Raw genomic sequence first — 22,873 nt, 5'->3', positions numbered from 1 at the left:
CTCCCCGAGACGCCTGCTGAGGCAAGGAGAAGGAGAGGAAGGCTGGGGGAGTCAGAGCTGTGCTTGGTGAATCTAGAATGAGGAGCAATAGTGTTTGATTGGTGTTGCATTGCACCCCTCAGGGCTGTAAACACTGCTGCTTCCTTTCTGCCTTTTGGAAACATGCTGCAGATGATTTGGGGAAGCTTTCACTCTGAGCTTCATGATTCCTCCAAACATTCATATATACATTTCACTGCACGCCTTCCTAAGGTGGATATTCTGATGGAGCCAGATGGTTCAGATGGACCAAACAGGACTTCTGATGACCCCTTGGTTTGTACATGCAGTATTTCTTAACTTCTCTTTCTGATGTATTTCCATCCGACCGACTCTCAGGCCATGAGCTCAGTCCAAGAACTCTGCATTTGCAATAACTGCAATAAGATGTCATTGAAAAGCTTCTGCTGGAGAAACATCAATAACAGCTTACTCACAAAGCAGTATGTAAACGATCAGAGAAATGTGCTCAATACTGTTCTTCTCGCATCCAGATTAAGTTTCTGAAGATGGAGATGGAGAAGAAGACCAAAATCATCAAAGACCTGCAGCAGGAGGTACAGTAAGCAGTGAAATACCTTTATAATAATGCCTTCTTTTATAGAGTCATTATATGAGATTAGAAAAGATAAAAACAACAGCAAGTATGTGATGTATAAGAACCATGATGTATTTACCATCTCAAGGGTTTCAAAATCTGCAGAGGTGTCCAGAACATGATGACGTGGGGCTCACAGGGGTCACATCTCAATATTTATTACACACTGCAGAATTTGCACACTACCGCCAATTATGTATTATCCTCTGTCTGTACTGTGTTGTTTTGTCTGTCCGCACTTGTATTGTGCTGCACTTGTGTTCTGTATGCACTGTGTCTATGTTGCACCATGGTCCTGGAGGAACGTTGTTTCGTTTCACTGTGTTCTCTGATTGTAGTTGAAATGACAATAAAACCCACTTGACTTGACTTGACTTGATCTAGGCCCCCCTTGTGTACTGTACAACCCAGATGGGGCCCATGCTTAAGCCCTCCTGGTCCCTGACCCTGATGGGCATCCATATGTGGGGCAAAACTCTCTGGTTCTCAGTTGGGCTACCCATACAGGCCTTACATGGACGTGTTGTTTGAGATTGTTGGCCATTTGTGGTACATTTACGTTTACATTTAAGGCATTTAGCAGATGCTCTTCTCCAAAGCGACTTACAAAAGTGCTTCACCAACCCTCACCCTTAGCTAGTTTGTATGGGCTGTAACGTTTTTATGGACAGTCTAAGAATTATCGCCAGCTGCCATTGGTCTTTTCTTATGGGCAGTTTGTTCTACTGGGCAGTAAAGTGGAACAAACCTATTGCTTTTTATTCTGACAGAGATTCATGAAACGTCCACTGCTATATTCTGGTTAATCTGTCTCTCGTTAGGTGTAGAGGAGACACATCTTTTAATTGAACGTAAAAATGGAAATGTCCCCTCTGTTCATCATAACCGAGTCCTGCACCAGCCACTCAGGTCCAGGATGAGATGCCATGATGTAATGATAGTAAATGAGCTGATCTAAAGACAATATCAATTTTATTTGGCATCTAGGAAATTGAGGGCATTAGGCCAATATAAGCAAGATTCAACGGTATCAATCAAGTTTGCATCATACTCCGGCTGCGTATGTGAAGCATCATCCGTCCTGGTGCACAAAAGGTGCCGTCACTTGGCTCTGAATCTTCCTGTTTTTCCTCATCTGGCTGAATAATAGTCAGAGTGCAATACCTTATCTGCCTGGGTGGATCCCAGTGTCAGTGTGGCCTGTAGCAAGGCGGCCACATGTCACTTTTAATGACAGCTGCCATTGCTCCAGCAAGGCCCGGCCCGTGGCCTATATTCGGGGAGTGGTGGGCATGCAAGTGCCTGGACTTGATTCTGAGCCAATTCCACCTCATTGAATCACATTGCAGTGCTATTCTGCCTCATTAACTCTAACACCCCCAACCCTCTCTCTCTCTGTGTCTCTCTCTCTCTCTCTCTCTCTCTCTCTCTCTCTCTGTCTCTCTCTGTGTCTCTCTCCCTCTCTCTCTCTCTGTGTCTCTCTCTCTCTCTCTCTCTCTCTCTCTCTCTCTCTCTCTCTCTCTCTCTCTGTGTGTCTCTCTCTCTCTCTGTGTGTCTCTCTCTCTCTCTCTCTCTCTCTCTCACTCTCTCTCTCTTTCTTTCTTGCCTTGCATATCTCCGTATTCCCTCTTCCTCTTCCTGTCTCTATCACTCTGTGTGTTGCTTCACTTCATGGACTGTCCACTCTGTACAGAATGACCCTCGGTCGGCTTTTATTAGGATGTTGACCACTGTCAGGTCAGCAGATCTCTACCTTGAGTCCAGTTTCCAAACCTGCAGCTGTGTCAAAGACAAAGACTAAGGATGTACAGGGGCAGTGGCGTCTCTGCGGGTCTTACTGATGACAGAGTTGTGGGTTTGATACCCTGGCTTAGCAAGCTGCCACTTTTAGACCCTTGAGCAAGTGTGGATGAACACATAGGGATGTGTGTGTGTGTGTGTGTGTGTGTGTGTGTGTGTGTGTGTGTGATTTAACTGATTTTAAATCAGTAAAGTTCAGCATCACCATCCCTGCAGCTGTAATATCTGTGTGTGTGTGTGTGTGTCTGTGTGTGTGTGTGTGTGTAGCTGTGTGTGTGTGTGTGTATAGGTGTGTGTGTGTGTATCTGTGTATGTGTGTGTGTGTATCTGTGTGTGTGTGTAGCTGTGTGTGTGTGTGTAGCTGTGTGTGTGTGTATAGGTGTGTGTGTGTGTATCTGTGTGTGTGTATCTGTGTGTGTGTGTGTATCTCTGTGTGTGTGTATGTGTGTGTCTGTGTGTGTGTAGCTGTGTGTGTGTGTGTATAGGTGTGTGTGTAGCTGTGTGTGTGTGTATAGGTGTGTGTGTGTGTGTGTGTGTATCTGTGTGTGTGTGTATCTCTGTGTGTCTGTGTGTGTGTGTGTGTATCTGTGTGTGTGTGTGTGTGTGTGTGTCTGTATAGGTATGTTTATCATTCTTTCTTTTCTTTCCAGAACAAAAGCTTGAAGAACAAACTTCTCTCTGGGAACAAACTCTGTGACATACACACAGAAGAAGTGAGGAACCCGCTCACACACATCCACCTGTACACAAACACATGTACACACACACATCCACCTGTATACACCTGTACATATATACACCTGTACACACACATCCACCTGTACACAAACACATGTACACACACACATCCACCTGTATACACCTGTACATTTATACACCAGTACACACACATCCACCTGTACACATCCACATCCACCTAGACACACACATCCCCCTGTACACACACATGTACACCTGTACATGCATACACCTATACACACACATACACTTGTACACACACATGCATCTAGACACACACACACATGTACACACACACACATCCGTCTGCACACACACACATCCACCTGTACACACACATCCAGTCCTACACGAGGATGTAACCTTTCTGCTGGAGCTCAGCTGGACAGTAATGGCTGCTGTGAACTGGAGCTTTACCAGGTTCAGAGGTTATTTGTTGTGAGCGGTTGTTATGAAGTATAATCCCCAGGGGTCCTAAAATAGGGTTTATGGAAGAAAAGCAGTGCCCAGACAGAGCTCAGATCCGTTTGTTGTTATTGGAAACACCTTAATACAAGCTCAATTCCAGCTGCCACCAAACACCACACCAACAGCAGCTCTCGAACGCTGCAGCAAACACACCTGATAGATCGCAGAGCACTCTTCAGAGCACCGGCGCCAAATAGGGTTTCTGGATGGAGGCCATAGAAGAACCACTTCTGATTCCCTAAAGAACCTTTCTAAGCAGATGGTTCTTTAAAAGATGAGAGAATAACAGGGTACGCTTTCCTGTATTTCTGAATGTTCACCAACATGACAGTGACTTCATTCCCAATGTTTCCCCAATGGACCCACAAGTTAAGATCAGTGAAGCTGATTCTAGGGAACTCTAGGCTTTTTTCAGGTGATACATAAGCATCAATCTGTCCGGATCAGCCGATCAATGCAGGAGACCAGCACTGCCCAAACCCGCTTCTACAGTGCAGTACAATTATCATCAGATATCAGGTTAAATATCAGTCATATCTAAACAATCTCTAATCTGCATGTGTGTGTGTGTGTGTGTGATTCCAATATCATTGGTCATCCCTACTACCAAAATGTCCCAAAGCCAAACCAGGAAACAGGATCTGGTCTTCATGAAATGAAAGATAGATTTCTCCCCAGAGTGAAAGAACCGCTGTTTCTATAGAGGCTGAAGGAATTAGTGTGCGAGGCAGTGTGCGTGTGTTTACAGGAACAGCCACCATTCCTGAGCGTGTATGCGAGTGTGTGTACCAGTGAGCTGGTGCACGAGTGTGTTTTCCTCGTTGAGTGGGTCGTACGGTTCACTGAAGGGGAATTTTTATACTTCCCAGCTCTGTGAAGGTCTCTGCTTTGAGTTGGAGCTTTGCCCAGCAAGTGCTCACAAAGGAGCTCTTCTCCACAGATGAAAAATCCGTGCTACATGATCTAAAACCAATTTTACTGTTTGAATAAGCTAACTCCCATTTCTCCTTATCTTCATTCTGCAGTCCAAAAAAATCCAGGCCCAACTGAAAGAGCTGAGGTACGGCAAAAAGGATTTAATTTTTAAGGTAAGTGCCAAACAAAGATGGTGCGTCATAATTGTCCCCGAACAGGGTGGCACAGGTCCGTCAGCACACCTTAAAAAAGGTGATTTCACCTGAGCTGGGAGTTTAATTGAGTCTCGGAGCGCCAGTCCGCTGCTTTGAGGTGGGGCCCGGGGGCACTTTAATGAGGGCCACTGCACGTCTCACTGTTTACCACATACAGGACTTCTGATGGATTTTGCTACATGCAGTTTAAAATGGCCTTCCCAGGAGATCCCCCCTCTCTCCTGTTAAGGAAACTAAACAGAGAGGCTCTGGAGATGCTCTATTGAAGTCAGGAAGGCTGTTATTGCTGTAGGACTTTCACAGAGGCTTTACTGCTTTCAGTGGTTTCCTCTCCAGAGCAGTTTTTATTCAGCAGCTTTCATGCCAAGATGTCTTTGAATGCTGTCTACTCATGTGTAACTCATGTACAAGATTATTAACCCTGTAGAGAAGCATATACAGACTTTTCAGTTCCACCGGGTCCATGTGTCCTCTGAGCTGAAATATGAAGACAAGTAGATTTTATCCCTTTCTTGTGTCACTATATGTGTACTCTATGTGTCCAAAAGTTTGTGGACACCCCTTCTAATAAATGCATTCAGCTACTTTGAGTCTCATTGCTGACACAGATGTGCAAATGCACACACACAGCTTGTCTAGTCCCTGTAGAGAAGAAGTACTGCCAATAGAATAGGACTCTCTGGAGCAGATCAACATCATGACCCTATTGGCTCCATGCTGCCTAATGCCAGGCGTGGGCTAGAGGGGTATAAAGCCCCCCAGTATTGAGGAGCTGTGGAGCAGTGGAAGAACTGTGTTCTCTGGAATGATGGAGGAGCTCCATCCAGTACTTTTGGGATGAAGTGGGGTGGTGATCATCCAACATCCTGACCTCAGTCATGTTCTTGTTGCTGAATGCAATCAAATCCTCACAAGAATGGACAGTAGAGACAGTTACTATTTTTAATACCCTTGATTTTAATAGAACAGTAAGTAAGCAGGTGTCCCAAAACTTTTGGCCATATAGTGTGATAACTCCAGTCTTATCAAATTAACAGATTATTCCGAACTAAAGATATAATATAAAAAATAGACCTTATCACATGTAGTGTTCATCTTTAAGCTTTAAGCATATCAGAGCTGAGACCAGCACAATAACTAATTATAGTTAGTGAATTCATTTGTTTGACGTGATTTACTTAATGTAAGACAACAACGACAGCAGCAGCAGCTGGGAGGGAAATGTGTAATGATTGTATGAATCTTGTGTAATGAGCAGGTTCGAACTGAAGGGCTTGACCTTTGGATTGGAGGTCGTATGGGAGGTCGTATGTGAGGACTCATGTAAAGATCAGTGGCATTTTCTGCCACATAGGTTGACCTTTCCTCTCGTATTTGCGGCGCTAGGAGGCAAAATGTCAGTTGATATTTCCCTTTCCCCCTCATTGCCCTTCATGGCATCATCTTTAAGCATAAATTCTCACCCAGAGCACATCGGTTCAGCTTCCGTACTGTTATCTTCACTAAGAAATACAAACAAGATCATTTTCAACAACCCAGATTCATATGATGCACAACCTCCAGACCTGCCGTAACGGGATGTTTTTTGGTGGAAACAGGTTTTCCACTCGACTTTAAAGCAGATCCTATACGGCTCTGCCTGGGAAGCCTCCCTTTTTATGCTGGGAATAATAGTCTTTTGAAAAGCAATATCCAATTTCAGCTCTCTATGGTCTAATGTATTTTTATCGGAGGGGCTGCGGATCTATTCCCAGTTCTCTGTTTGAAATTGATGTAGGAAGATTACCCTTCTTCCTTTTATATTCATGATTAAAGAAGTTCTACTGAGAGTTTATAGCTTCGGTTGCCATTTTAGGAAGGGTTTGTGACGGTTGTGAGGAGGCATTGTTTGAGAATGTCCTCAGAGGCGAAGGAAGTCTAATCTGGAGCTGAGAATAGCCTAGCATGGCTGCTCTCAGGGTTAAGCGTGGAGAGGGAATTTGTAGAAGCACACTTGTCAAACTTTCATTCCTACTTCAGCTTAGAGCTAAGGTAAAGGGTCTGTGTGTACACACTGCAGATCCGAAGGTTCTGATGTTTGTTAGAGAACAAGACAAGGTTGTTAGAGCTCTGTAGGATCCATTTGAATACAGTGTCTGTTTCATGTTTCAGAGGTACTGAGATATCTTTTGAATCCGGTAGAACACGGGTTGGTTCTCAACTTCTCCTTTGCAGCTCACTTGAGTTTACTTACTGAAGAATTGATTAGCTTAATATTTTAGCAGACATTGGGAAATGGGTAGATATATGACATATAATCACTGTTTATTCATGTAATTATTCTAATATTAGTCTTTTTCCATTTAACATTTTAATACCAACAATAGCAATACCTCAGGGGTATAATGTGACAAGTTTCGATGCCTTCTTAATATCTGTTATAGCAGATACTGCTAAAATATATCTATTTATCTTAATATCTGTTATAGCAGTTTATTCATCAGCAGTCTGAGCATTATTGCACTTTTAAGGTGCAGCCATTAATAAAAACAAACAGTAAGTGTAACAGTGTATTGTCATTAGCTGGGACAGATCAAATCTCATGATCACAGGCCATAAAAACTCTGTACACATTCACAAGCACTCCCTCAAACATGCTGTAATAGTCACATTAAATATTCATTAAAAGAACACTAATGTGTCTCCAAATCTCTCCTAAACTGTAGAACAACCTGCTGGTTTCAAGTGCAGACGCATTGATCCGCAAAATTATCTCAGAAAAAAAGTAAATTGCTTTATATATTGTGGCGTGAGTACAATTAACTGTGAGGATTGATCTCATGGGAAACAGCTCAGCAAATAGTAAGCAGTTTGTGCTCTGCTTACCAAACATCCACAGAGCTGGAGTTCCAGCACCAGAAGCACCAACAACAAATAATCATAAAGAAGAATTACTGTATTAATCCCTTTCTTTCTCCCTCAGGAGAGCCGGTATACCTGTGATGAGATCTTTCTCAGAGTAGAGTACATAACACACCTGCGTTTAATTTGAGGAGAAAGAAACTACACTATATGGTCAAAAGTATTCACTCACCTTTCCTAATTATTGAACTCAGGTCTTCCAGTCAATTCCACGGCCACATGTGTATAAAGCCAAGCACCTAGGCATGCAGACTACAAACATTTGTAAAAGAACGGGTCGCTCTCTGGAGCTCAGTGAATTCCAGCGTGGTATTGTGATAGATAAGTCCAGTCATGAAATTTCTACTAAATACTACTAAATATTTCATGCTTCTCCGTCCAGCAGTCTGATGGACGAGTCTGGGTTTGGTGGTTGCCGGTACTTGTATAACTGCATTGTGCCGAGTGTAAAGTTTGAGTCGACATTCAGTAAATCTAAATGATAGAGTCAGTAGAGTTTTGATTTAGTAGAGTTGGGAATCAGTAGGGTTTTAATTCAGTAGGATTATGATTCAGTAGGGTTGGAAATCAGTAGAGGTGGGAATCAGTAGGGTTGTGATTCAGTAGGGTTGTGATTCGGTAGAGTTGTGATTCAGTAGGGTTTTGATTTGGTAGGGTTTTGATTCGGTAGGGCTGTGATTCAGTAGGGCTGTGATTCAGTAGAGTTGTGATTCAGTAGGGTTGTGATTCAGTAGAGTTGGGATTCAGTAGGGTTGGGAATCAGTAGAGTTGTGATTCAGTATGGTTGTGATTCAGTAGAGTTGTGATTCAGTAGGGTTGTGATTCAGTAGAGTTGGGATTCAGTAGGGTTGGGAATCAGTAGAGTTGTGATTAAGTATGGTTGTGATTCAGTAGAGTTGTGATTCAGTAGAGTTGGGAATCAGTAGGGTTGTGATTCAGTAGAGTTGGGAATCAGTAGAGTTGTGATTAAGTATGGTTGTGATTCAGTAGAGTTGTGATTCAGTAGAGTTGGGAATCAGTATGGTTGTGATTCAGTAGAGTTGTGAATAAGTAGGGTTGGGAATCAGTAGAGTTGTGATTCAGTAGAGTTGGGAATCAGTAGAGTTGTGATTCAGTAGAGTTGGGAATCAGTAGAGTTGTGATTCAGTAGGGTTGTGATTCAGTAGAGTTGGGAATCAGTAGAGTTGTGATTCAGTAGAGTTGGGAATCAGTAGAGTTGTGATTCAGTAGGGTTGTGATTCAGTAGAGTTGGGAATCAGTAGAGTTGTGATTCAGTAGGGTTGGGAAGTGTGCATGTGAGGAAAACCATCAGAAGCTGTTAAAGGTCAGGTGGGTGGTGATGTTCTGAGCATTAATTGCTGCTGTGAATTTGCAGAGCTAATGAGTAATTAGTGCTGTTCCATATTCGGCTGTAATTACAGTAAAACTGACTGAAAACAAACCAAAGTCATTAAGTCTGCAAGTCTGCCAGAACTGTCCGTCTTCTCATCAGCAGTTCTAATCTAACCCTAATCTAAACTGCAGTTGTAATCTAACCCTAATCTAAATCACAGTTCTAATCTAACCCTGATCTAAACCGCAGTTCTAATCTAACCCTAATCTAAATCACAGTTGTAATCTAACCCTGATCTAAACCGCAGTTCTAATCTAACCCTGATCTAAACTGCAGTTGTAATCTAACCCTGATCTAAATCACAGTTCTAATCTAACCCTGATCTAAACTGCAGTTGTGATCTAACCCTGATCTAAACTGCAGTTGTAATCTAACCCTGATCTAAATCACAGTTCTAATCTAACCCTGATCTAAACCGCAGTTCTAATCTAACCCTGATCTAAACTGCAGTTGTAATCTAACCCTGATCTAAATCACAGTTCTAATCTAACCCTGATCTAAACCGCAGTTCTAATCTAACCCTGATCTAAACTGCAGTTGTGATCTAACCCTGATCTAAACCGCAGTTCTAATCTAACCCTGATCTAAACCACAGTTCTAATCTAACCCTGATCTAAACCACAGTTCTAATCTAACCCTGATCTAAACCGCAGTTCTAATCTAACCCTGATCTAAATCACAGTTGTAATCTAACCCTGATCTAAACCGCAGTTCTAATCTAACCCTGATCTAAACTGCAGTTGTAATCTAACCCTGATCTAAACTGCAGTTGTAATCTAACCCTGATCTAAACCGCAGTTGTAATCTAACCCTGATCTAAACCGCAGTTGTAATCTAACCCTGATCTAAACCACAGTTGTAATCTAACCCTGATCTAAACCACAGTTGTAATCTAACCCTGATCTAAACCGCAGTTCTAATCTAACCCTGATCTAAACCGCAGTTCTAATCTAACTCTAATCTGTGTGTGTGTGTGTACCTGCAGTGTGTGTACTCATGTGTTTTTCATGGAGGTGTTTAGCAGCAGAGGCTGCTGGGAGTGACAGTGTAATAAGATTCTGATGTTTGAATTTGCTTGATCTGTTATGACTCCTCTATCGATTTTCCTCCGGCCGGAGAGGACGCTGTGCACAGGTTTAAACATTTCACCCTTCCGGGCGAGAAGCCCTGCCTGCCTCTTTCCCAGAGCAGAGCTTTTAATCAGAGCTCCCCCAGAGTCCGTCAGACTGCTGAAGTCAGACGCAGCAGAGCACGTTTACAGCGCCGAGGACGTGCAGCACCGACAGCGGGCCGTGCGGGCCTGAGCAGGTGTAGAGGAGTAGCCGCTGCTGCTGTGATATTCAGTGGGTGTTTAATAAATGTCAGTGCGCTCTGCTCTCTCGGGTTCAGCAGCCAGCACAGGCCACATTTCAGAAGATTATTATAATGGACTTATGGAGTGTGCAGCATCTCCATGATCTGTTCCACCCTGAACTCAGCCATCAGGGTCAGGGAAGCGAGGTGCGGTCAGCTGTCGTAATAATCCTGAAATAAGCTGATTATGAGTGCATGCTCTCGCGGTAATGAAGATTAGTGCAGTTCACTGATCAATACTCCACCTTTATTAAAGTACGGCATACTTCAGTACTTTCTGTAAAACTGACTCTGAGAGCATTGCAGACGTGATGTTGAAGGTTCTTCACTGAGCTCTCATCTCCCACCTGATTGCTGAGTTTAATGGAGTCGTTTTAAAGAGTTGATTGCATTGATTTCTTTGAAGTGTTTTTTCTAAAGTGATCGCTCTGTTCACCTGTCTGTCTGTCTGTCTGTCTTTCAGCCCATCTGTTCACAAGTTCTGGTTCTCTGCTAAAACACATTAAACAGTGGAGTGCATGTTTTAAGAAGACCCTTAATACCCTGGTGGTGGCGCTGTAGGACAGATATGTCACATCAAATCATTTAGTTTGCCTCCGCAAAACTGATCTCAAACTATTTCCTATTATTATTCCAACATGATCATATTTATGAAGAATATAGCTTCTGTAGAGGTCAGAGGAGAACTTAGCTGATAAGCTGTTTTATTCATTTACGCTAATTCTTACATTCTGTGTGGAAACCTCTTAAAGTTTCTTAGTAATAATAAATCTAGTATTGAGTTTAATTTATTAAACTCAATACTTATTATTAATTATTATTATTACTTATTATTAATTATTATTATTAATTTATTAATTTATTCATTCTCTGACATTTTCAGAGTTATACAAAAGGTTTTTGAACTAATCTCTGGAATTTCATCCAATGATCAAAAAGAAAACCTCAACCTCAAAACAATTATTAAACACATTCTCTAATCTCCAATCTGATCACTGTACTTATCCTTTCTAACAAAGTCTCAGTTAAATCGAGATTCATATAAAATAAAATTGACAAATCCAACCTCAGTCTGACTTGAAGCTCTGATCATTTCTGCTTATGGCTGGAATTATTAGCACTCTGGTGAATTTGAGGTGTCTGTAATAAATTAGAATCAATATGATCTTATAATAATCTCAGCGTTACTAAAATAATAAAACAGCTCTGTTTAAAATACAGTCTCTCCTCCACAGCTCGTCCAGTTCCACAGCTTTTCACAAGAAATGAAACATAATCAGTTCTTCTGAATCTGTTGCTGATTTTCTTTGGGGATCGCCGTCAGAGTCGCTGGTGTCCAAGAGCATGCTAATGAGAAGAGAAATAGAAAACTCTCTTTTTCAGTTGGTGACCTGTGTTACACACACACACACACACACACACACACAGTTTGAATGCTGTGTGCTGAGCCTTTCTTTTCTAAACAAGAAAATCTTATTCCAAGAAACGTCAGCAACTGATACTCATATCAGAGCTTACAACAGTGTATAACAGTCAATCAAGGCATCTGAACAATGTGTCACTTTTTTATATTCCTGTTAATCCTGAACCATTTGTATTGTTCCATTCATCATGAAATAAGCCACACAATGTAAAGCTGACATCTTCAAATACAGAAACAAAGACACACAGGGCCCCATTTTAGCAATCTTTATGTGAGCCGTCAGCCAATCAGCGTGTCACTCGCCATTCTCTTTAAGATCAGGTGCGGTCTGACTTTGGCGGGTTGCTATTTCAGTGGCGCATCGCGCTCGGTCTGGCAAAGTACACAGGAGTGGTGGAGCGTCTCGCCTAATAATGTTATTTGTTTATTGTTGATGTAGTTGCAAGGTTGCTAACTGACATGCGCTGTGGGCTTGCGCTGTGGGCTTGCGCTGTGGGCTTGTACGTCCCTGAACGTCTGACTGTAGATTTCTGCAGGTTAGATTTCTAGGTTATTTCAGTGGCGCACTTGTGTTTTCCATTGCCAAGATTTCAATAACCAGAAACTGACCTGAACACACATCATTTTGAGGCCACCACTCCCACCGGCGCGAAGATAGACTGTTGGTGGGCTGTAAGATAGCAATGAGCATCACGACACGCCTTGCGCAGGGTCTAAGATAGGGCCCATAGTGTTTCTGATGAGAAGCACCAAACGCAGTCTGATTACCAGTAGCGAGTCTTGCTAAACATGGGCGAGTAAGAGAGCAATAAGCCAGGTCTGTGGCTCAGCGGTCTAATGCGCTACCGCTAAGCTCCGGGGGTCGCAAGTACGAATCCCAAGCCATGCTGCTAAAGGCATTAACTGCAGCCAGAGTTAAAAATAAAACAGAATAAATGACCAAGCCCAACTTGATAGAGTGAAGTGCTCTAATAATTATATTATATTCTGTTAAGGGTCAGCAGCTTATGGACCTGGAGAACAAGCTGCGAGTCGCCAAAGAAGAGCTGGAGAAAGCAGCTTTGGACAAGGTGAGAAAGAAGCTGATAAGACATAAGTCCATCTTTAGGGTCAGTGTGTCCTTAGATAGACTTCCACAGCTGTCTTTCAACTGACTGCAGTGTTCAGCGCAGAGGATAGAATTCTATTATCTTTATGATTCAGGGATTTTTACTATTTAAAGAAGGACAGACAAAAAAAATCAGTTAGAGGTGAAACACCATTTCAGAAAGTGCTGGAAATGAGGAGAGAACGTTAGTTAGTACTGCTCGAGGTTCTCACCTGCTCTTTCATTTTAACTTGATTTAGGAGTCACAGCTGAAGGCCCTGAAGGACACCGTCCATATCTGCTTCTCATCTGTCCTACACAGCCAGACGGCCAGTTTACACAGACTGCCCGCCACACCCACTCACCTGATGAGATACTCTCCCCTGGTCAACAATTCAAGAGTCACCTTTCAGCAACCACATGCCAAGGTAGGGTATGAAGGTGGCACATTCAGGTCCAGAAGGTAGAAATTTGCCCTGGGATTTTGTTCCTGCATGAATCTTGCCCCTCATGTTCTCAGCAGCTGAGCTTTCAGATGTAATATTAAATCCAGATGCTACTAAAAGATGGTGCCTGCTGAAATGTACGCTGAGCTACGTTTAACTCGTTGGTTACATTAACTACCAACTACCAACACTCTCTATACACCAACCTCCTCTCAAGTTTTGCCCAAGGCCAAGGCCTTTTGGGACAGGATTAGTTTTACATGAGGAGGTGGAGTCAGAAAGCGCCATGTCAGTCATTTTTTATGAACTGAAAGTTCCGAGCTTTTAAACGAGCTGTAAATAAAACCTCAGCTTATATTAATCCCATGTGAATCAGCATGTGGGTAAATATTCCATCATATCCTTTTTGTGGCTTTTCTCATAGAAGCATTGGGCACAGATACCTCAGGGTCTTCTGGCAAACAACACGCAAATCCAGAAGATCCAAGCAGGGCTTTATTTACATAGTCTGAGTGGTTGTATGTGTTCAGGGCTTAATCCACTACATTATCCAACTGCAACAAATCTCACACTGAAATTAGACAGGTTGTAAACCTACACATTTTTTACCACCAGAAACATTACAGTAAAGTTATCTTATTAAAATATGAATAAAACATAAATATAACTGAAATACAGTTTCTTATAAGGTTGAACTGATTTTAGCAAAGGTTCTGTACAGCTCGTTCATTTATTGCTTTTGTGAGTGGAGGATTGATAGGTCAATTTTTGTGCTGTAATGCTAATCAGACATTATAATCAACCAATAAGTATTACATATGCAGTGACTAAAGAATTAAGGGCTTTTCAGAAGGCAAGTGGAAATCCAATATGGTGACACTGCAGTGGGGTATGTGAGATTGTCACTGGCCGTGAGGAACGCTCTTGAGGGTCAGTCAGGGCACTGCAGGTAAACGTGGACAGGTGACGTGTCTACACAGTGCAGTGATTAAGACCAAGACAATGACAGTACTGCACAGTTGTGTTTACTGTACCGGTGTGAAAGGGTGTGACTGGCAGCAGGATTTCCTCCGCGATGGCGCCAGAAGCCTCGTTGCCTCTGTAGAAAATGTCCTGCTGGGAAGCTTGATGTTACCCAAAGCACACAGCACCTCCTTTTAACTGTGCTCCAATGGCTCTGTCCTTAACCCAGGCGTCTCTTCAGAACAACGTCAGAAAACATAAAAAGAACATCAACTCAAACCTTCAGAGGATGTTCATCACTCCAGCTCCAATTCTGCTCCTCAAATACTTCAGTATTGTTCACATGGCGTGAACAGATGACATGATAGCTGACTTCTAAACCGGGCTTCTGCTCTGAAATGTTTACATGTTCAAAGAAATGAGGGAATAGGGTTATAATTACTGCTCAACAAAGAATCTGTGATCCTTTTATGGTTTTAATTGCTCCCCTGCATTAAAGAGGCCATGAATTACTTAATAAGAGTTCTGTACATTTTCTCATAAAAAAAAAACTCAAGAAAGAAAGCAAGAAAAGTTTTTATATTCAATGAATCAATAGAAATATTTTTCCTGTGGCTTAAATGACTGACTGGCCAATTGTGCATCATCTTATTGTGGATAAATTTCTCTGTGGGTTTTCTTTTACTCACAGATCTTCAGCCTTCACTTTCCTGTGGGTTAAAGTGGATTAAGCATCAGTGTTTAGTATTCTTTCAGAGATCTACACGGCTCTACTCTCTCTTGTGAGAGTGTAATGAGGCCTAAGCTCCAGCAACCAGCAATGATAAACCTACACTCTTAGCCTGCACACACAATCTCCTGCTAGTGAAACATTCATAAGCGTGAGGATTTAGGGAAGAGTGGGTTTGGAGTGGAAGTTGTTTCATATTTAACAAGCTCTCAGAGGAGTGAGCTCTTGTGGCCTTTAACTATGCCATGTAACTTTTATCAATATTTTTGAGAGGTTGTTCCATATTGTGAAATGTTTATTTATGTAAGACTGGCAGCATTATGTATAAATTAAAGTTATCTGTGAGCAGCGTTTCTGCACTGCAGGCGATACGAGAACTCAGGAATGCACTCGGAGCACATCTCCTGGGCATGTCGAAAGTAATGGCTTTAGATGTCAAGATATGACCTCTGTATCTCAACCAATTGCAGCGCCATCAGAAGATTCCCGGTGGGCAGAGATGACCTTGGAAATGTCCTTGTTAAAGAACTCACTAAATGCTCTTTGTGATGGATGATGAGAATTTTAAAAGTTAGCTTTTTTAAACTTCTGCTTCTTCCAGTTTAATTGAGTTAGACTCTACCGGATCCTAATTAAAAGCCATTTGACCTGCAATTAAAACATATAGAGAATCAAAGTAATCATACTTCAGCATACCCTGAAGGTATTTGTTCCAAACATGCGCTAATTAGCTTGTGTTTTGAACCAAGGAGCTAAGCTAATTAGCTAAATCAGGAGTTGGAACAAATACCTGAGTTACGGATAACACACTTCTACAGTCCGACAAGAAACAGCGTGTTGGCACTGCGCTTTAGACTCCCTAGAGATGAAGTGTATTTTAGATGTGTGTTAGATGTGTTCATATGTAAAGCAAACACTTCTGAAGCTCTATCAGGATGTGTGTGATAGTCCACAATGCCATCTGCACCTCTACATACTGCATCACAGTCTCACTGCATCACTACTGTCTGCTGTAAAGGATCCTAAATATTCCCGGCCTACGGTTTAATGATCTATATTTCTGTGAAAACCCTTACCTGGATTATCTCAACATTATGTGGAGGTTCATGAAATTTCCCTGCAAAAATATATATCTGGTCAGTATGTCTTTTTCAGGATGTGTTTTTTACTCGTTTTAAGTCATTTACTCTACAGAAGTCTTATTCTGTTTGTGTCAGAGGAATGGTCTGGAACAGATCCCTTTGGCCATTGTTTACTCTAGACAGGGTTCTAGAGTCCATGACGTAACAGAGGCCGATTCTGGTCTTACGATCAATATCACACACCTTGTAATGGAGAAACAATAAGGGCATCACATTTCCTTTTATTCACTAAAGCAGAACTAACTGGATTACTATTGCTCTCCCCGGGGCAGCGGTTGAGCCAGTCTGCTCGGAGTTTAAGGCCTGTTATCTGACTATTTATCTTCTTTGTGTTTTGGCCAGTACAGCTAGGCGCTCAGCCCTCTTTACCTAAAAGATTGTATAAACCATAAATTATATAATTAATCATTCTGGTTTTGAAATCTGTAAGCACTCTAAAATGATCAATTATCACTATACTGCCTCTACCAGTGTGTAAGAGATTAAAAGATCCCAGACTGGGCTTAACTTAAGTGCCGCAGACACCAAGAACAGTCCAGGCAAGAAACAGTCTAACCTTTGTTTAGTAGAAAGTAGGAAGGAAGGGAGAGTGTGCAGATTGGTACACCAGCAGAGAAGGACACAATCCTCCGGAGAGATGAGAGGGGAAAATGTGTGAGTATTAGTGGGATTCACTGTACTGCAACTCACCCACATTATGGCAGTGGTGTGGATGGGGGTCTTTTTATCCTCCCTCTTCCCAAGTGGCAGCTGCTGATCATCAGTGGAATCCAGTCATAGGGCGTTCAACTGTGCCGTCCTGCATGTGGAGATGTAGGGCACTATACAGACTGGATGCTGAACCATGTGGCTACATGCAGTTTCAGCACCTCGGAGGGCACCTGCCAAGGGTAGTGATTAGGCCCACAGTGGTGAAGTGGTGATCACTACAATACAGGGTCTATTGTGGCTTATTGCTCTCATGTACAATATGTGAAGGCACTGTGATGGTAAAGTGATTCTTAAAATGACAGGTGACTAACCAGCAATCAGTGAAATCCAATGATTTGGAGCTTGAATGCCCAAAATTCTTTTAGCGTAGACACAGCTACTCTAAAGAGTCATTACATATAATTTGTAGCAGTTGTTGAAGTTCAGATGAGTTCATCTGGAAATGTTTCAAGTATACTTTGCCATGTATAAGAGGAATAGGTCTAGTAGGTCTTTCTGCAGAGGAGAAAGAAGAGGTGTTACTTCACACCTCACATCTCAAGCTGGCCAGTCAGGCATTTGTGGAATAAAATCTGTTAAAAGAGTTGGATGCAGCCTTTCTGAAGAACCACTATAAGGGTGCTTATGCAAGAGAGCCTTCGCTGGAACCTTCTAGGCATGCATATGAATTAAACGGGTAGGCAGAGAGTTGACACAAGGTCTTGGAACAAATGGATAAATTCTTGTGTAAAAGTTTGGCAATTTACTCCGTTATGAAAGTACAGTTGTGTTGTAGGGCCTCCTTCTCCCTCCTGTGGGTTTTCTGAAGCAGCTTTTGTTAGTTGAATTTCCACAATAGGTCTTTAATCCTCATAAGAAATTAAATGATTCTGCAGCAGCGTGATATTACTGAAGTCTATTTGGAACACTTTTGAGAATATTGGCTTTTCAGGTTCTTTTCTCGTGTGCTATGTAGGATTAAAGCAAAATTACAATTGCATGTTAAATAAATTAAATGAAAAAACTAAATTAACAGCAATTAAAGCGTGACTTCAACTGTTCTTATTTTGCCAGTATCTGTTCTTCCAGGTCTTGTCCTTTCTCTTCTCTCCTGGCTGGTGTGCAGGTTTTTGTGCTTTATTTCTTTGGGTCTGGAGAGTCTTAAAACTCTCCTCCTCTAAACGAGGCACACCTGTCTGTGTGATGATGGTGAAGGGAACACACCGTCTCTAACAGTGGCTGCAAATGGAAAAACTATGTTGACTTTAGACCTTTAGTTAAACATGGAAAGGCTTTAAAGCAAATGTTATTACTGTTTTATCTCTCTCTCTCTCTCTCTCTCTCTCTCTCTCTCTCTCTCTCTCACACACACACACACACACACACACACACACACACACACACACACACACACACACATTACATTATTTCTTTCTGTTTTTTTCTTTTAAGGACATCCCAAAAGTTCCCAGAATCACAACAAGTAAATTGCCCGTGAATGTGGAGGTAATGAGGAGAGATCCTTCAGGAGTCAAGGACTGCCAGATGGTAAAGGTAAATCTTTACTGCTATTACACTCTAATGGCCCTATGCTGACCCATTGGCCCAAATGGAGCAGCTAATATGTTCATTGAGTCTCAGCGCATCTCCTGGCATCACAAACCATTAGCTGCTCTGCTCTAAATATCAGTCCCTTTCCTTCCAGAGCAGCTTTGACTATGCTGAAGCTTTTACTCAGCAGATTTGTTGGGACCCCTGCAGTATTAAGGGTTTTTGTAGATTGAGAGAAACTGTGTAAATGTAGTGTATTATTAACATGGCCTGCACTGGTAACAGAAGCTTCAACTGGTGATTACTGTTAGTTGTTCCTGCAGTGAAAGTCTAGAAGCAGTGGATCCTACATCATATTACTGGACAGCAATTCTGAGAAAGTAACTGGCACTGAATTGGCTGTGGAACTGAGCACAGTGATGGTGGTGAACTGAAGATTTGTCAAATACATTGACACAGCAGGTTCTGTATTCCATAGTTCAGTAAGACTAGAATTTGGGACATTTGCATGAACTTTATCCTACAGGGCTTAAAATTGGCTCCTTGTTCAAATTTTCCATCCCAGCTTTAATGATGCAGCAGTGACCTGAAACAGAGCTCAGCCCCAGAAAGAACCTGCAGCACCTTTTAAGGTGGAACAGAAATACTGAATCAGACACGGGCGAATCAGAAACCAGCTTCATGTTTAGCTCCTTCTCTAAAGCCATTTCGCCCGAGGCTGGTTGAAATGGCTTGCTTGCTCTGCTGTATGAGAGCTGAGACATGAGTTTACCTGAAACTGTTTGTTCTGCAGTGAAACCCAACGCTGTGATCTGAGACTGTGCTAAAATGCACACTGGATTAAACAGACTCAGGCTTTCGTTCATGCCTGCAGCACTGTTTGTAAATGTTGGAATAAATGTTGTATTAATGTGGAATATTAATTCACCCTGCATGTAAAGAAATCTATGTCCCGTTGCTATGTGGGAACACTGGTGTGTTGCTATGTTTTGTTTAAATAAACTGGTGGGAAACTAAGGGGCACTACTGCAGAAACTATCACCAGACACAGGCCTGTGGTTAACAATGTGCAATCCGTAAAAAACCTAAAATCTCCTCTATAGTTTATTCATCTTAATCACGTTATAACTAGTAGTTTGTATATAAAATAATAAATAAAATAATTGCTGAAAAATGCAGTGTGCATAAATATCAAACCTCCTCAGACCAGGGCGGGGTAGAGGCACCTTTAGCTGCAGTATCAGCTGTAAGTGAGCTAGGGTGAGGTTCTAACAGCTCTGCTGTGTCTGGGAGGGTTTTTGATCTTTCCTCCTGCAGTTCTGCTCCAGGTTTTTCAGCCTGATTGGATGATATTATATGTATGTTTGGGGTGTGTTTGGGATCTTTGTCCTGCTTTAAGTTTTTTATATTTTAGATTTTCAGCAGACTCTCTGCATTTTGCACCCTGTAAGATATCTAATCTTAGAAACAGCATGATGCTGCCACCACCATGTTTCACTTTGGGGCTGGTGTTTGTTTGGGGAAGTGTGAGCAGTGTTGGGTTTATGCCACACATAGTATTTGGCCCAAAAGCTCAATCTTTGTCTCACCTAACCACAAAATCTCATTTCACTCGGTTCACTCTGATGCTTTTTGATCAACTCTAGATGTGCTTTGATGTTGATTTTGTTCAGTTATGGCTTCATTCTAGACGTCTTTTAATCTGGGTGGCTGACTGGTTTTCCCCCTTATCCGGCCTCAGCCTTTAAGCTCTGTGATAGTTGGCCTCTTCTTGACTCTGAGTTTTGAGGGTGGGTCTTGTCTGGGCAGTGCTGATGCAGCTTCCATGTCCTCACAGTTGATCCAGCAGAGCTCACTGGGAGATCCAAACACTTGGATATTATTCTGTAGACATTTCAGATCTTGTGCACATCTATAAACTCTGATTTACGTAGAATGCTTAGAATCTGGCCAAGGGAATTTTAATTAACTCCTTATGCTCTGTGACTTTTATTACACCCTAAGGATTGCTAATCGGTAACTGCAGGCAACACCTAAATAATTACAGTGGGGAAAAATCCTTGTGAACTTGATCCGGTTCACTCTGATGCTTTTTGATCAACTCTAGATGTTGATAGGGGTAGAGCAGTTTTTTACCTCAGTCATGTTTGTTACAGAATAATTGCTGGGTTGCGCCCACCTCACCCACCAACTACTTTACACTTTAATGTTGCTGTGATCAGGACAGTCTGATACTGGCTTGACACGGATCCAGAAGCACAGTATAACATTATGTCTCATGGTCCATTGTCTCAACCACCAAGTAGTCAGACGTACAGAAACACCTACAGACCCCACGCCTAATACCTACACCCAGCCCACCCCACCCCCTTCATCCGTACACTTATTACAGAGGTCTTCAGGTAGGCACCTCCCTTCATCAGTGTGGTTTAAAATAAAACAACAAAATAAACAGAACAGAATTGATCATTCTGACGGATCTGATGTGGTGGAGCAGATGATGGATGTTGGCTGGAAGCCTCGTCATGCTGAACCTCACTTACATGAAGACGCTGGTGTGGAATGGAGAGTCTAGCGTGCTCCAGCTTTTTAGGACTCTGATTTGTCATCATGTTGACTAATACGCAGCATATCGGGCTGACAGTGTGTGTGTGTGTGTGTGTGTGTGTGTGTGTGTGTGTGAGATTCCCTGGTTGGGAAGGTTTGGAACAGGACAGGAGAAGATGTTGGGAACCTGTAACAGTGTGTCAGAGTACAGATAGTGAGAGAGAGAGTGGAGATCAGGACGGCAGCCCAAAGCAGATTAATCTCACTGCTGACATCTGCTCATCACCCACACTGACAGAACTGCGCGTGTGTGTGTGTGTGTAGGGGGGGGGGTCTAATGTGTGTGAGTGTGTGTGTGTGTTAACAGAGAGAGAGGGAATGTGTGAAACAGACTTAGAAGAGAACTAGAGAGAGCGGGGACACTGAGGACGAGCACGTCCTCCAAACCTTCACCTTCACTCACCTTCAGCACAAGGAGCCTCGCTTGCCCCCTGTGTGGATCACCTGTCATGAAGATCCCCTTTTAATGAAAAAGCTCTGTCATGCTGATGGTACTGATGAAATCACTGTGGCAGGACTACAGGGTGGAGTCCAGTGACAGAGAGAGGTACGTAGAGAGAGGGAGGTAGAGATAGAGAGAGAGAGAGCGAGAAAGAGAGGGAGGTAGAGAGAGATAGAGAGAGAGGGGAAGAGAGAGAGAGAGAGAGAGAGAGAGAGAGAGAGAGAAAGAGAGGGAGGTAGAGAGAGATAGAGAGAGAGGGGAAGAGAGAGAGAGAGAGAGAGAGAGAGAGAGAGAGAGAGAGGGAGGTAGAGAGAGATAGAGAGAGAGAGAGAGAGAGTTCGCGCCAGTGCTGTTTTATCTTTAATGAACGGAGCTGAATTTTGCATCTTATTCACAGGCAAGTCGGAACAGAGGAGCCAAACAAGCCAACAGTTCATCCTATTTGCTGTAGAACTGAGGAAGCAGACAGACTCAGCGAGGCGGGGCGAGCGAGAGGAGAACCGTATACAGGGTTCCTCTCAGTTCTTTTACTGCAATGATATATCCTGCCTCTGCAGGCCGGAGATCCGCACCCCACTCACTCACTTTCCTCTGGAATCTGAGGGTGTCTGTGTGTGACTGTGTGTGTGTGTGTGTGTGTGTGTGTGTGTATCTGTGTGTGTGTGTCTGTGTGTGTGTGTGTGTGTGTGTATAAAGGATAAACAGTATATTCAGTTCCTTTAATCTTAAACTTACCCAAAACACCTGAACCTCACCTGAGAGAGTGTTCAGTAAGTGGTGTGTTAAGGGAAATCTCTCCGGCTTGTTTGGAAGGTGTTAATACAGCATCTGAAGCGATCCCTTAAAACACGGCGTTCCCGGAGCGCCGCCATTAATCTGTTTATATGCAAAGCTGTATAATCACCGGAGCTCAGGCACGGCTTTTGGGGAGTAAACAGCAAACAGCTAAATTCAGCATTACTGATTCATTTCACCCTACATATGTGCTCACTCAGAAAAGAGGCTGTGGTGTAAAACACACACACACACACACACACAATGAGTAATAATCACATCAGCGTATTTAATGTATACAGTACATACAGGAGCTGTAAACCTGCTCTGTCACAAATTCAATCAAACTAATTTTCCAACTAAACACTGTAGATCTGCTCTGATCCCTTAAATACTCACTCACTGGCCACTTTATCAGAAACGCCCTTGATTTTGCGCTACCACTATGGCCTGGGGGTCGCATTCGAATCCCGAGCCAGACAGAAGTGGCTAAATAAGTTGCACCAACAGATGGCCTTCAGTCTCAAACTGTACAGAAGCAAAGGTAGGGCTTTCTAATAAAGTGGCCAGAATTGTGTCGCTATACACAATGTGTAAA

General features: G+C 42.6%; 1 protein-coding gene across 1 annotated transcript in view; it reads left to right on the top strand.

Moving 5' to 3' along the window:
* luzp2 (leucine zipper protein 2) overlaps positions 1-22,873 on the top strand; it is a gene marked incomplete at its 5' end in the record, with an annotated part of 41,160 nt that overhangs the window by 15,009 nt on the left and 3,278 nt on the right. The window contains 6 exons of the mRNA XM_072695470.1: positions 534-596; positions 3,088-3,150; positions 4,669-4,731; positions 12,839-12,913; positions 13,191-13,358; positions 18,354-18,455. Of these exons, the coding sequence (XP_072551571.1) occupies positions 534-596; positions 3,088-3,150; positions 4,669-4,731; positions 12,839-12,913; positions 13,191-13,358; positions 18,354-18,455 (534 nt within the window). The remainder of the gene's footprint in view (positions 1-533; positions 597-3,087; positions 3,151-4,668; positions 4,732-12,838; positions 12,914-13,190; positions 13,359-18,353; positions 18,456-22,873) is intronic.

This window comes from Salminus brasiliensis, chromosome 13 (assembly GCF_030463535.1).
Source record: "Salminus brasiliensis chromosome 13, fSalBra1.hap2, whole genome shotgun sequence".
Taxonomy (NCBI): Eukaryota; Metazoa; Chordata; class Actinopteri; order Characiformes; family Bryconidae; genus Salminus; species Salminus brasiliensis.
This window is presented reverse-complemented; position numbering and strand designations above follow the sequence as displayed.